This window comes from Phodopus roborovskii, unplaced genomic scaffold (assembly GCF_943737965.1).
Source record: "Phodopus roborovskii unplaced genomic scaffold, PHOROB, whole genome shotgun sequence".
Classification (NCBI taxonomy): Eukaryota; Metazoa; Chordata; class Mammalia; order Rodentia; family Cricetidae; genus Phodopus; species Phodopus roborovskii.
Window position 1 is genome coordinate 11,072,353 of NW_026126611.1, and position 14,838 is coordinate 11,087,190.

Sequence of the window (14,838 nt, forward strand, 5' to 3'; positions counted from 1 at the left end):
ATCCCAAAGTACTTGTATCTATCTCACAAAACAATGATAAAATATCTAGGCACTTGATAAAACCTTCAGTTCCTTAGGTGACCAGGGATATTTTTCCTTTCTTTCTTCCTTCCTTCCTTCCTTCCTTCCTTTCTTTCTTTCTTTCTTCCTTTCTTTCTTTCTTTTATTGGCTTGCTCATTAGCAATATCTGCAAAACTTAAACATTTTCTATCAATCTTACTCATTCATATACTCTGATCTCTCCTTACCCAAACCACCTAGATCAATGCCCAGTAATAATTTGGCTCACTGCACTGTTAGCTCCCTACTCAAAGGACAGCATGTTTTTATGTGAATCTATGCAAATACATGTAAGATTCCCGGATTCATATTAACTCAGCCTATGTCGGCGATTCTGGAAATGGAGGCACAAAACTTCATATATATTTTAGTATTGTAAAAAAAAAATATCTCACATGTTACAGAAAATAACTTCATCTAAGCCCAGGAAGAATACAGTTCTATTTGCATTTCACATTGATTTGATCTATAAGCCATACAAGAGAGTCCACTTCTTGTCTCCGCCTAGGCTTCTGTATACAAAATCCATTAGTTGGGGCATGGGAAAGGCTTGTTCCCATCATAACTAGAGTCCTTCTCCATAAAGAAGACCAGTCAAGAGCTATAGAAACAGCACTTGAGAGACCAGTGGAAGGAAGAGAGTATCACTTCAGCCTCTGGATCTTTCTATTGGTATCTCAGGGCATTGCTTGCGTTGATTTTCCTATTGTACTTCCCCTTCTCTGAATACATGATGCATAAAACAAACTGAATAAATAATTGGCATTCCACAAATATGCCTCTTATTAGCCCTTTAGTGCACAACATCTGAAGAAGAGACTATCTGTGGAAAAAAATTCTCCTCAATAGAAGCGTTTTGAATGACTGTCTTAGAAATATATATAAATCCCATAGATCACTGAGCATTAAGCACTTTTAAGATGTGGTATCTGCATGACAGACACATGTGTGTATGCAGTATGCAGTGTCTATCCAGATCTTCTGAGCAAAGAAAACTGATCAGAAATACTATGTCAATAGTTTTATTTCTCCGGGTGTTTATTTTGAAAGGCTACACTTCAGTTTCAAGAGAAACACAGTGGGTTAACATTGACAGTTGACAAGCTCCAGTGCAGCCCTGACACCAACCACATTGCACTCTGTTGCCCACCCCTCACCCCACGGTATCACAGCCAGTTCCTGAGAGGTCATTCCCTCTTAAAACACAAGGTGAGTTTTGCGTTCTTACCTGGCACTCTCTTTGCCCAGTTGATCATATGTACCAACTCCCTGTCTGCCAGGTTGGTCAATAATCCCATCATCGAAGCTTCGCTGAAAGGTCTAGAAGGATCATATTCAGAATAGATTAAGGGCGGTTCAGCATCCAACAAGGCACTGACCATCTGGTCAGCTGTCAGGGACAAGGCAGGGCTGTTCTTCTTAGTGTGCTTAATCACAAGAGGGCTTGGCCAAAGGTTGGCAGCCCTCATGTCTCCTGAAGGTCCCATTTCACTTCTGCCTTCCAAGTCATCTCTCTGCCGTTTGTGTTTCAGGGTTCTCCCTCCACGCCGGTCTTTCCGTATCCCTGAAATTGCAGGAGGATAAAGAGCAATTTCAATTACCCCGTTCTCCTGTGAACTTCAGTACAAACAACATCTTCAAAGATAATAGCACCTTGTTGTATTAAAATAAACACCGAAGTCTCATGCAAACTAGTGTTTAATAACTGTCACTCCAAGCGAAAAAGGGAACAGCACTGATTTGTGGCATATGCTGATACTCATTCGGTAAATAATGTCAGTGTAACAAATTTCAAGCCACTTATCTGATATTAAGAAATGTGCATACCCCTGAAAACATAACAGTGTGATTTTATGAGCCAATAGTAGTTGTCTCTGACCCACCAGTATTGTGTGTGTACATATATGTTTGTATCTGTGCATGTATTTCTGTGTATGTGTGTATCTGTATGTATGTGTATGTGCATACATGTGTACATGTGTTTGTTTGTGTGCATGTCTGCATGTGTATATATGTGTGTGTGTGTGTGTGTGTGCATGTGTACATGTGTCTGTGTGCACAACACATGTTATAAAAATAACAGAATTGTAATAACTAGTTACTCATGAAATATGGCTTAATATCAAACACTGCATGTGTTACAGACACTCTCTAATTAGCAAATTGACAGTAATTTTGGTAATTAAAGAGTGGAATGCCATGATGCAGTAAGACCTACTAATGACTGAATCCCAAGGGAAACATTGATTTAACAAGCATTGACACACACACCTAAGTTCAAGTAGCAAAGCAACAATAATGCAATTAGAAATGGCCAGCCAACCAAAGGAGATACTTCTCAAATGAAGACGTAATGGTCAACAAGTATGTCACAAATGTTCAGCATCACTAATAACGAGGCAAACGCAAATCAAATCCAAGAGAAGCCACCCACTCCAGTTAGAATGACAAGCATCAAATAGACAAAAGACAAGCAACGTCATTGCTAGCATGCCTTTGCCTAGTGGCAAGTCTACACTTGCTATAAAATAATAGTTTCCTTTTTTAAAAAATTAAAGGGCTGGAGAGATGAGCTCAGCAGCTGAGATCACTTAACGTTCTTTCAGAGGACCAGGGCTTCGCTCAAAGACCTACATTGGGGCTCATAGTGTGTGTAACTCCAGTTTTAGGGGACCCAATACCCTCCTTTACAGACATACAAGCAGGCAAAGCATTCATGTGCATAATATAAATTGTTCTTTAAAATAGAACAAAAAAAGGATTTTTTTACATTGAAAATAGAACTACTATTTCACCCAGAAATTTCATTCCTGGCCATATGTTTAAAGAAGGCCAACTCAATATGTTGAAGGGGCATTCATATGGCCATGTTTATTACAATATTGTTCACGGTACCCCAAGAAATAGAGACAATGCAATTGTCCATAAACCAATGAATGAATAAAATGTGGTACACATACACAACAGAATACTATTCAGCTATTAAAAAGAGGTGATATTCTGTCATTTGCAAAAAAAAAAAAAAATAATGGGTGGAGCTGGAAGATGGTATATTAAGTGAACAGATACTCATGTGTAATGTAAAATAGCTCAGGGACCCTCCTGTCTCCATCTCCCAGTGCTAACCCAGGGACCCTCCTGCCTCTGACTCCTTGTGCTTGTTAGCAAACGCTTGATATCTCCACAGCTCTTCAGCTAAGTTTGGAAGCCTTCGAGATTATTTTTATTAATTAAAAAATATTTACCAGGAACTCAAGAGATGGCTCAGCCTGCCACAGACGTGCCATGACATCACAGCACATGTGTCCATACAAACAGCCCCACATGTGTTAAGAGCATTGGCTGCCCTTGAAGTGGACCTAAGTTTGATTCCCTGTACTCACATGGCAGCTCACAATGGACCCTAATTCCAATTCTAGACAGTACGGAACCCTCTTATGGTGTCTGCAAACACCAGAAACATATGTCATGCACATGCAGACAAAACACACACATACCTGACCTCCACCACACACACACACACACACACACACACACACACCACTAGCAAACTCCATCACCTAAATATACTTCTATCTGGGAGACGCTACAGAATGCTGATCTACTCACAATGAATATATGGTCCCGGGTCCCCAGTGTAGCTCCGTCAAATTCTCACGGCTGCTGAACCATGAGACCAAGTTTGTCATTGTTCTTAGCTTTGGGTGAGTTTTTCACAAATACATTTCTCTTTCTAAATATGAAAATTTCAAATAATTTCAAATAATCTTCTCCCAAAGGTTTACCTACTTGTGACTGTCACTAACTAAAGCCCCCAGGGGAGCGGGTGGCCTGGTTTTTCTGCTGTGCATTCTTTGAGCCTTGGACTCAGAGTCTTACCCAGAAAAAGGCCATTCTGTTCTGACCAAATGCTATCAGCAAAAATAGCTATTTCAAAGGCCAGAGATGAACTCAAGTGTCTATGTTTCTTACAAACTTATTTCTCCAAAATTAGATATTAAGCTTTAGATTTACATGAAAGTAGTTAATATTTTAGTGAAATTTTAATATAGTTGAGCACATGAAAAATAAATGCCATATATCAACTGGTTTTGTCACTCACGACAGAGAAAGAATTGATATGAGAACTTCATTCTTCTTGTTCTAATTTGTCAAGAGAGTGGGAAAAATGGATAGCTCGGATTTTTTTTTAAAGATATAACTTTACTGTTTCAGGTCTAAACTAGATATACTAATTGATAATGTATAAATAAAAAGAAAGCACCAATCTTTCCTGCTCAAAAACAAGTATCGCCTGTAAGTTTCTGGAATAAACAATGATAATAATAAAGGTTGATATTTTGTTGCTTTGAATCATTATTTATTTGATGTGTATGAATGGCGTTTTGCCTGCTTGCTGCATGCTGACACCATAGCAGGAATAAGGTTTCTGCTGTAGCAAGACAGCACATGCAGTGGCTACCACTTCAAAAACTCCAAGCTGGACCACTGGAGACTTCTGAGAATGCACGTTCTAGTTTGCGACCTGTTGCTGTATGAGCAAAAGCAGTTTGGGGAGGAAAGGGTTTATCTGGCTTCCAGGTTACATCCATCAATGAGTGAAGCCAGGGAAGGAACTCAAGTCAGGGATAAAGCAGAGACCATGCAGGAACATGGATTGTTGGCTCGCTCTCTCTAGATTGCACAGTTGTCTTTCTTATACAACCCAGGCCATGCACACAGGCCACGTGAGGCAGGCAACTCTTCTGCTAAGGTTGTCTCTTCCCAGGTATCATGTTGACAACAACTGAAACACGGCAGAAGGCTGGCTGGAGATTTTGAGTGTGCACATGTCAGATTACAACATTTCCTTTCTTGGGGGACTTTACAAGTGACTGGTCAGATGGTTCCATTGTAGTGGTGTTAAATAATGTGTTGGGCAGCTGTTCCCACTTGGTTCTTACAGTGGGATGACTCGGGGTATTGAACACAAGCCAAAAAAAGGGCCCAAAGTTGGAGATGTAGAGCCCTAAAATGCAGCTGGAGAGATCAGAGTTAAGTATTTGCAAAACCACTGAGTAACCAAACAGAGGAAGGATGAGTTGGAAACACCTATAGATATTCTAATTTATTTCAAAGACATGATGCTTTACAAATGCCAGAATCTCTACAGGCCAAAGAAAATGGAAAAGGATGTGCATTACTTGGCCAACTGTGTGCAGTAGGATCCCAGAGTGTGGCCCAATGAGGAAAATGCACTTCCCGTAAGCTGCAAGTGAATGCATTAGGAGTGGTAATATTATATCAATATTTTATAAAATCCCAAATAAATTCTAGCTAGAGTTAGAGGAAAATGGGGGAGTCCAGCTTATGCTTCTATTTCAGCCACATGAAGTGAACACTAAAGGTCAGCTCCGCCTCCACAGGCTGTGTCTCTGTGGCACAACAGCTAATTAATTATACAGGATGATGTATACTTATCCTTACACCACAGGCAAGTGTAATCCTCAAACCTCACCAAAAAAAAAAGTCTGCCTGGAGCACTTGGGATGTGCAGGAAGGAAGATAGGGAAGAGGGAAATGGCCTGATTATATCTTAATTTTTTAAAGTCATAAAGAAAAAGTGATGGGAATAATCGAAATCCAAAGATAAAACCTAATCACATTTCTTCTAGGCATTTTCTAGAGTTATTTGTAGGGAACCAACATAAACCTACCTCTTCTTGACTATTTCTATTTTTTGTAACTATCTGAAGAAAAAGTCAAAAGACTAAACTACTAATTTATAAAGAAGAAAACATTTAAAAACCAATACCTTAGATTATGCAGATATTAAACAGGGAAAGCCATGACAATCAAGAAGATTATTTATACCAAATGGAACTATAGCGTGTCATGCAATGCAAACAAGACATGCTGTACCATCACTTAGCAATGAAAATGTCATTCTCTTGATGATGGAGCTGTATATTCAGCAGGGCAATTGCAGAATAACCGTTCACTATTTATTAACTCTCAAACTGTGTCACTGATGAGATCATGTTTGCATCAAAGCGAAGTTATCCTTCTAAAAGTCGTCACCACATATTCATGGTTTTCCTAGCAAAGTCATGCATTTAAACAAAGGATTGGAAGCCAAATGACTTTTTTTTTATCTGCCCTGTGCCCCTGTAAATATAGCCAGAACTGGTGGTATCTTCCTCACATTACATGAGGGTATAGAAAAGCCACACGTAAAACCTCTAGTAGCTCTCAATGTGGATTTGAGTGACACTAATCCATCCTGGGGATATTAACTGAAGGGTATTTACTAATCCAATAAATCAGACAACCAGTAAGAAACTGAAAGGCAGAGAAAACATGTCCAGAGAACCCAGAGAAGCTGGGTCCTGAGGAGTACTTTGAAGACTGCCCAAGAGCCAAGAGGTGTCTAGAAGGGAAGCCAGAGACTGCTAACTCCTGAGGAGATGGAGGCCAAAGCCATACCAGCTGTTTAGATGGTTATACCCTGGCCCTAAAACAAAGCATGTATCCTAATGCATCAAATGCCTGAGACGCTCTGAAATACGACTTCTGATTAGCTGAGGTGTTTTTGTGTCGCTTTGCAATGGGAGTGGGGTTGTAAAACCCACAGTCTCTGCACAATCCAGGCAAGTATTCTACCACTGGGGTACACTCCAGCCCTTGGTTGGTTGGTTAGTTGGTTGGTTGGTTGGTTGGTTGGTTGGTTGGTTGGTTGGTTTACCGTAGGGCCTCGATATGCAGCCCAGGCTGATCTTACACTTGGTATGTATTGTAGTCTGTGTTCATCTCAGAGATACACATCACCATACCTGCCTAGAATTCAACCATTCAACTTGCCAGGCTTTAAATTCTTTGCTTTGGCCACTGAATCTTGGACAAAGATAATATACTATCTGAATGTCCATTAATGATGGAATTTTCTGGATTATTGGCTCCTAATGCAGTCTTTCAAATTTTCTTTCACTGGAATTATCTTTTTATTTTTTCACTCTTAGTAACCTATGTCTCCAAAAAAAGAAAAGAATTAGTGAACATCAATAATTTCCCCCAGTTCCCTAAAACTACTTCAGTATATTATTATTTCAAGCATTTGCATAATTAATTCCCTTTGTTTTTCAGTAACTTCGCATTACTCATGAGGTATTAAAAAGCCAGGCAACGAAGTAATGCTAAAAGCTTTTTAAAGTTTGGTACACGGGAAGAAATGGGTGCTCTGATTGCTTAAAAATTAGGGGAAGATAACCACCTAACAAAGCCTCCACAAAAGAGCCCCCACGGCCCAGCTCTAATGCAGATGCACTCGGGATGGATTGGTGTCAGCCACACTGAACGGGAGAGAGTGTAGCTTGGGTCATCCCTGTGGCCTGTCCAAGAGCAGCTGAGGGTTTGAACCCAGTGTCTACTCAACTCCAGCGCATGCATCTCATAACATAGACTGTAAAATCCCCACATCAAGACCTGCTGAGATTTCCCCATTCACACCCATTTGAAATTTTTATGCAGCCCTAGGTAGACAGGTATATAAAATAGGTAGACAAGTCAGATATAAATTCATAATAAATATCAATGAAATGCATTTTTGGTAATTCTTTGCTATCTACAATTTTTACCATATTAAAGGTAAACTAAAACTCACACGGTAACTATATGGATGTGGTTGCTTGTCCAAGACATCATATCCCAAAGATATGAATCTGACACCTACAGACCAGGAAGGATTGTAGGAAACAGTAAGGGTGTTTGCTTTTAGTGCTAAAACCACCATGTTTCCGTAAGAGTAGAAAATTTTATACATGAAGTAGAGCAGCTTACAACTCAGCATAGTCATGAAATGCATGGAGCTGTTTCAGGGAGCACTCCCTGCCACCAGGGAGTACCCACCACCACCAGGGAGAACCCACTGCCACCAGAGAGCGCTCACTGCCACCAGGGAGCACCCACTGCCACCAGAGAGCACCCACTGTCACCAGGGAGAACCCACTGCCATTAGGGAGCACCCACTGCCACCAGGGAGCATCCACTAACACCAGGGAGCATCCACTGCCACCAGAGAGCACCCACTGCCACCAGAGAGCACCCACTCTCACCAGGGAGAACCCACTGTCACCAGAGAGCCCTTACTAACACCAGGGAGCACTCACTAACACCAGGGAGCACCCACTGTCACCAGAGAGCCCTTACTACCACCAGGGAGCACTCACTGACACCAGGGAGCATTCACTGGCACCGTGAGGCATGCGGTACATGAAATGCAAAGCGTTCAGCTGTGAGCCAGAGTCAAGGCTACATGGAAGCTGTGTGATGCTGTGTGGACAAATACTGCCTGAAAACCCTTGAGCTCATTTCATATTTGAATTTAAATTATTATTTTTTTTGGTCACTGTGCAGAAACTTTTCTGTTATAAATGTTTCACAAAGCCTCATATTCAGTCACATAGGATAGCGACTCACAGTTTAAGATGTTTTGCCTTCCGTAAATATTACATAATGATGTTTACATTTTGTAGTCCCAGGTTACGGAATTTATCACCACCTCTCAGTATGCTGTGCCAAGTCCCTACGCATTTAATACTACCCGGATCATTTAAAAGCTACTTAACATCCCTTCGCATTAAGAGCATCACCTCGTCACCTCAGCTGATCAAGCATTGCCTCATGTATTTGCTGCTTAAATTCCTTCATTTCTCCTCACTGCTGCTATCTGCCATGGTCAATCAGTCTCCCAAAGGACCTTGTGTTTAAAAGGATGGAAACCAACCTATGACACTCCTGCAAGGTGCTGGAACTTCCCAGTGGCAGTCTTCATGAGGAAAAGTTCGGTGATTGGGGACACTACCTTGAAGGGACTGCTGGGACTCTGGCCCCTCCCTGTCACTGCCCTCACTCCTAAGATGCCAAGGAAACAAACCAGTACTCTTTGCTGCAAGCTCCCTCCACTCCATACCATTTTATGAGCACCCAAGAGCAGCAGAACCAAATAAAGAAGGGCTAAAACCATGAGCCAGAACATCCTCTTCCCTATAAGATGAGTAGCTCAGCTATTTTGTTACAGTAATAGAACAGCGACTGACACACTACTTCGTATCTCCATCACTCCTTACTCATGCCACTGCAGCCACTCCCAATCCGTCACCTTCCTTCTCGTAACTCTCCACTGCAATCCCATTAACTGGTGACTGGTTAATCAGGCACTGTGCCAATTCTTTCTGGGTGACAACACAGTCCATTATGGCAGAGACGATATGCTGAGTATCTAGGACCAGGACAGTATGAGCTCATGCATGGATACTGTATAGAGATTAGAGAGCAAAGTTGTTTTAAATAGGAATTGCTAGTTTTGTTTCCCCAGGATACTGTTACATGCCACTAGGCATCCAACATTTAAAGCCAGTTATGTCATATAAATTTCTAGTTTTTATTTGCTTCTAGTACCTGTAACTGGAGGGTAATCTAGCATGATCCCTTTATCCCGAACACATGCAGATGTTCCCAAGAATTATTTCATCCTTAGATTGGTATAAAAAAAATATCCTTTGTTCTTCTATTTTCTCTATTATCAAACTGTCAGTGTGAGATTCTCCATCTCTTCTGGGATTTAACCAGAATGGGTCTCACCAGGATTCCCCTTCCTACTTTGTAAAGAACAGCAAACAAAATTAACGTCACACCCTCTTAGAACATCTTGTTGGGAAGAAGGTAAAGGATATTTCAGTAAGTCAAGGTCATCACATCACACCTCTGACCTAACTCTCCGCCCACATGGTAAGTTCAGAAGCACAGAGTCCAGAGACTCACTCCCTCAGCCTCATAATGCTGCGGTTTATTGCTCGCAAGCTGCATGCATTTCCTATGGCTTCCTACCTTGCACATCTGCAAACATCAAAACAGCCCATCTTTGTCCATCTCTGACATCTGATGGTTCTCTCCAGTCCAACGTTTCTGCCCAGACCTTCCAGGTGGAATGTGGATATGTAATCCATGCCAGTGGTAGCAAAGGAGGCAGATGCACCTCCAAAGGCATGCATCCCTTTATATGCTCTTTGAATATCACAGTCTGTTGGCTGGGATGGCTTAGCCTTAGAGAGGAGTAGGTTCCCATTACAAAGTGGGAAAATGTCCCTGTTGGTATTACATAATGAAATAAAGCACCGTGGTAGGAGATGCACACATGAGCATCTCCAGGATTTCAGTCACCCAGAATCCCCACAAAGCATCATAAGTGATGGTCATGAAGACAGACTGGGGACTTATGGGAGTTTTCATCACTTCGTTTAGGACTTCAAATTCAGCCGTTGTTCACAGACATTGTTCAAACATTATTGAAATAAAAATTTTCAGCAACTGGTATAATACCAGCTATTTGTTAATTCCTGGCTTCCCAGCTTCTTAAGTGGTCTCCCCACACAGGGAAATTTTCCTAATATATGAGCTGGTAAGAATCAAAATTTGCCTTTCAGTACAAAATGGATAACCACTGCTTTCTGCTGTTTCAGAGTCTAGGGAGAATGTGAATGGCCTGGGTTCTAGGTACAAATTTCCTCCACACCCCAGACTGCCCAGTCAGCTGCCATGTATCTCTTGTTCTACCCGTTTCCAAAGTCTGCTCCTTCAGTCTGCCCATCAAATCAAACCTGTTTGTGTTGTTTGAAATCATTAATAGCAATAATTTATTATTATTACTGACATTTGTTGAGTATTTGATTCATGCTAAGCACTCATCTAAGCTCTTAGTCCAAATGACATTTTCAGAGTTAATTTTCAAAGACACAATGTCAGGTTAGGCTACACCATCTCTTCCAATAGCCAAGGAAACTGAGACAGGACAGGGGTGTAGCATGGTGGTAGAGCACATGCCTGCCAAATGCAAGGCCTCATGTTCAATACTCACTCCTGAAAGTAGAACTAAAACAGAGATGGAGAATGGGTTTGAACCTAGTTACATTACCTTCAGGCCTACACTTAAACATCATAACAGCACCTGTCACAGGAAACACTGATGGGTGCAATTTGTGCAAACCTATAGACACTGTTAATCAGTAAAGTAAGTGGTTTGAGTTCTGTGCTCTGTTTACAAATGGGCCTGGAACTCCTGGATCTCAGGGCTTCTATTGACCCAACTATGGATGCAATTATGAGCATATAATTACTGCAATTACCAGCCATAACTTTTCTTATTGCTGGTTCTAAGTTATATAAATCCTGGTCTGGAAACATTGAAAAGTGTATTTCCTCATTTTTGCATCATTACTATTATTTATGTGCTTTGCATGTTAATAGCTCTTAGGTGTCGGGATATTAAATATACTAAGATATGCTATTTTCCCCCAAATGTAGTAGATGGGCTAGAGTAAGCCTGTCAAAATCAGCTCTTCCAACCATGTTCCCCATGATTTTCCTAAGGGAGTCAAGGGAGAAGAACCTGTGTGCCTTGAAAGCGGTTCTATGTAATCTACAAAGCCTATGCACAGAAGTGATGCCCCGTAATTCAGCTTCATTCATTCATTCATTCATTCATTCATTCATTCATTCATATAACCCAAGATACTGATGGCCGCTGCTGTGGGGTAAAAGGACAAAAGTCCTCTATGCACAATATTCTCTAATTGTATGCAGGAGACAGACATTAAACAAATGAGTAATGTCAGAAATTGATCAGGGCCAGGAGGGAAAGAACAAGGGAAGAGAGGGAGGGAGCTCTTGAAAGCAAGGGTTATGCCGCTGAGACTGGGGAACAGAGCAAAGCGAGCAGGGCACTCAATCCCAAAAAGAGCAAAGACCAACCCCAAGGGCTATAGCTAAGCAAGAAAGACAAGAATGGACCAGAGACCAGGAACATGGCAGTTCCAGCAGTACCCTGCACCACCCCTCAAAAAGGAAAGAAGGTAAGGGAAGTCACTGGCACAGGAGACCAGAGTGAGGACTTTACACTGAGCCCTGAGAGAGGAGAAGCCACTGTGAGCAGAGGAGAGACCTTATAGAACTGATAGTTTAAAAATATTGCTTTTTGTCCTCTAGGTAGACCTTAGGGACAAAAGCCAAGCTACAGAATAAGGAGCCTTCAGATGCCACTGCAATTGACCAGGTAACAGATTGAAGGTTAGACCAGAGAGTGAGAAAATGTGAGTTCTGTGTGTATTATGAATGTAAAATCCAAGGAGACTTAAAGCAGATGGATCAATTGAATGTGAACTTTGGAGAGAGGGGAATTTTTAAATCATCATAATTAAGATGCTAATGACTTGTCCCTATGACTGTGTCTCTTGACACTTTGACCAAATACTTAAAGGAAGCAACTGAGGGATGAAGGGTTCATTTGGCTCATGTGCTAAAGGGATACAGTCCAACGTGGGACTTGGGATGGGAGGAAGAAACACAGCTGGTTCACGTCTTGATGGCACAGCAAGCAGAGAGCAAGCCAGAAGTGATGTTGAGCTACAACCCTCAGGGCCTGCCCCTGTCTAAACCTAGAATATTATAGAGTGCATTTCATATTCAAAGCTTAGCATGTTCAACTGGAAAAACAGACAAATACAGTAATAGGCAAGGATTAGAGCAGAAATAAAAAACAATCTTAAGAAAAAACACAAGCAGATGCTAGAAAGGTTTTTTTTTAATTGCAATTCGCAATTTATGTAGCTCTCAGATATGGATCCTAGACCTCACAAGTGTTTTTCAGTTACCTTCTGTCCACTATATTCTCAGGCTCCAAACACTAACGTAACAATAAAGGCTGTCTTCAGTTCTTCAATTGGCCAAAGGAAGAATCTGAGCTGGATTATAAGTCAACAGCTACATTCAAAATTGAACTGCAAAGGACCAGGAGAATAAAATGTCCAAAGTATGACATGGTTAATCAGAATATCAGAAGGACAAGAAAGAACAGTCAAGAAGCATGTTAGCTAGCAATGGCTGAGAGCTTTCCGTAATTAGTAACAGTTACTGAACTATCAATTCCAGCAGCTCAGAGAAAAGAATTAGACCTTCAAGGTGTGGAAAAATAAAGGCAATCATTTTAAAAGCCAGCAGGAGGGATAGGGGATCACCTTCTAATAAAGAATGGAAGAAAACACCAGAATAGTCCACAATGAAACAAGTAACATATTCAAAGAGACTAATATGGAATCCCAGGTCTAGGGGAATTATCTTTTGAACATGAAAGAGAAGTAAAGAGAAAAAAAAATCAATTGAGTAAAAAAACTGACGAACTTCATTACCAGGAAGCTTGTCCTGTGGAAAATGTCAAAATGTTTGTCCTTGGGTCAGATGAAAGTGTATTTAGAGGTCAGAGATTTGCACCTATGCAAGCATGCAAAGGTAATGCTTTAAATTTCCGAAAAGACCCAGAGAAATAACTATTCTTCAAACAATAGTGTTGTTTTTAGTAACTATAATGTACAGAGAATGAAACAACTGACAGGAATGTTCCAGAGACAGGAAGGGAGCTTTGGGGACGCGGTGCTATGATGTGCCTATATGGTACTTGTAAAACGGAGCTATGGCACTTCAGCGTGTGCCTACTTCAATTAGCTAAGAAACGTACAGTATAAATTTCAGTGGAGACACTACAAAAAATATTTTGACATATCTTCTGAGAGTAGAGATACAACAGAATTATATAAAATGCTCAAATGAAACCAAGGAAGAACAAAAAGATGCATTTGGCTGATGCCAATGATGATACACCAGGAAGGACTTACGTGTAAATGGTCTTAAGACTCCAATTAAAAGACAGAACTCGTCAGGTTTGGACTATGGTTTGTACAAGAACTTCCTTTGACTATCAAGAATCTGACAGGTTAAAAGTAAAAAGTTGGAGAAAGAAATCCTATGCCAATGCTGGCTAAAATAAAGCTGTAGCCACATTATTAATTCTAGGCAAACAGATTTCAGAAGGTGGACATGTTGAAAAGTTAAGTGTAGATCATTACATAACAATATAAACATCAAGTCCCCCAAATGATATACAAGAGTAATCCTTTGTGGGGCTGAAAACAGTGCTTTAGAACTGAAAGGAAAAAGTCAAAGCCATCGTTTCATCTAGAGACTTTTCTCCCCTGTCCATAATTTGTAGTTCAAACAAGCAGAAAATCACTGCACACTCTGGCAGTTAGCTAGATCTAATTGCTATTTGTAAACAGAAACTGGTGAGAGACAATTGGGGAATTCTCATATATCTGGAGTTTAAGCAGCACACTTTTAAAGGGCGTGTGACTTGAAGATGAAAGCCTCAAGGAAAATTTGAAACATTTTGAACTGAGTGAAAATCAAAATAAAACTTTCAGTGCATTAAGGTGATGAATAAAGTGCTTAAAAGAAAAATTTATAGAAGTAAACACATGTATGACATCAGAGGGAAAATATCGTATCTGTAACCTAAGATTTGAAACCTCAGGAAAAAGAAACCTTAAGGGGATAGACACTTCAAAGGAAGCAGAGACAAATGATAAGTAACCTTGCTTCATGAGATTGAACAGGGCCAAGCGCCTGTGGCTACACAAGTCCTAATCCCCAGGGGTGAATCTAATATTATTATGCCGCTACATTGATGGAGTATTAAAACGACTCATGGTGATTTAGTGCTGCACGCACAGATTAGTGCATTTCAGCCCTCACTGGAGAAGCTTCTTCTTGCAGTAGGATACCATTGGCACAGAGACCGACTGTCCGCTGGTCGTCATGCAGAGTATGAGACTGTGACGTGTTCATCCCAAAATGGGACTTACATGGCGCACCTCTCCCCGCAAGGCTCAGGGATTTACACAGAACAGGGGATG

The 14,838-nt window shown here is 40.9% G+C and overlaps 1 protein-coding gene across 2 annotated transcripts in view; it reads right to left on the bottom strand.

Annotated features, from left to right (window-relative positions):
• The window catches only part of Esr1 (estrogen receptor 1), a 313,180-nt gene that overhangs the window by 110,768 nt on the left and 187,574 nt on the right, over positions 1–14,838 (bottom strand). For both annotated transcript variants that reach the window (XM_051206066.1, XM_051206068.1), the window contains exon 5: positions 1,290–1,625. In XM_051206066.1, coding sequence (XP_051062023.1) covers positions 1,290–1,625 — 336 coding nt within the window. The remainder of the gene's footprint in view (positions 1–1,289; positions 1,626–14,838) is intronic.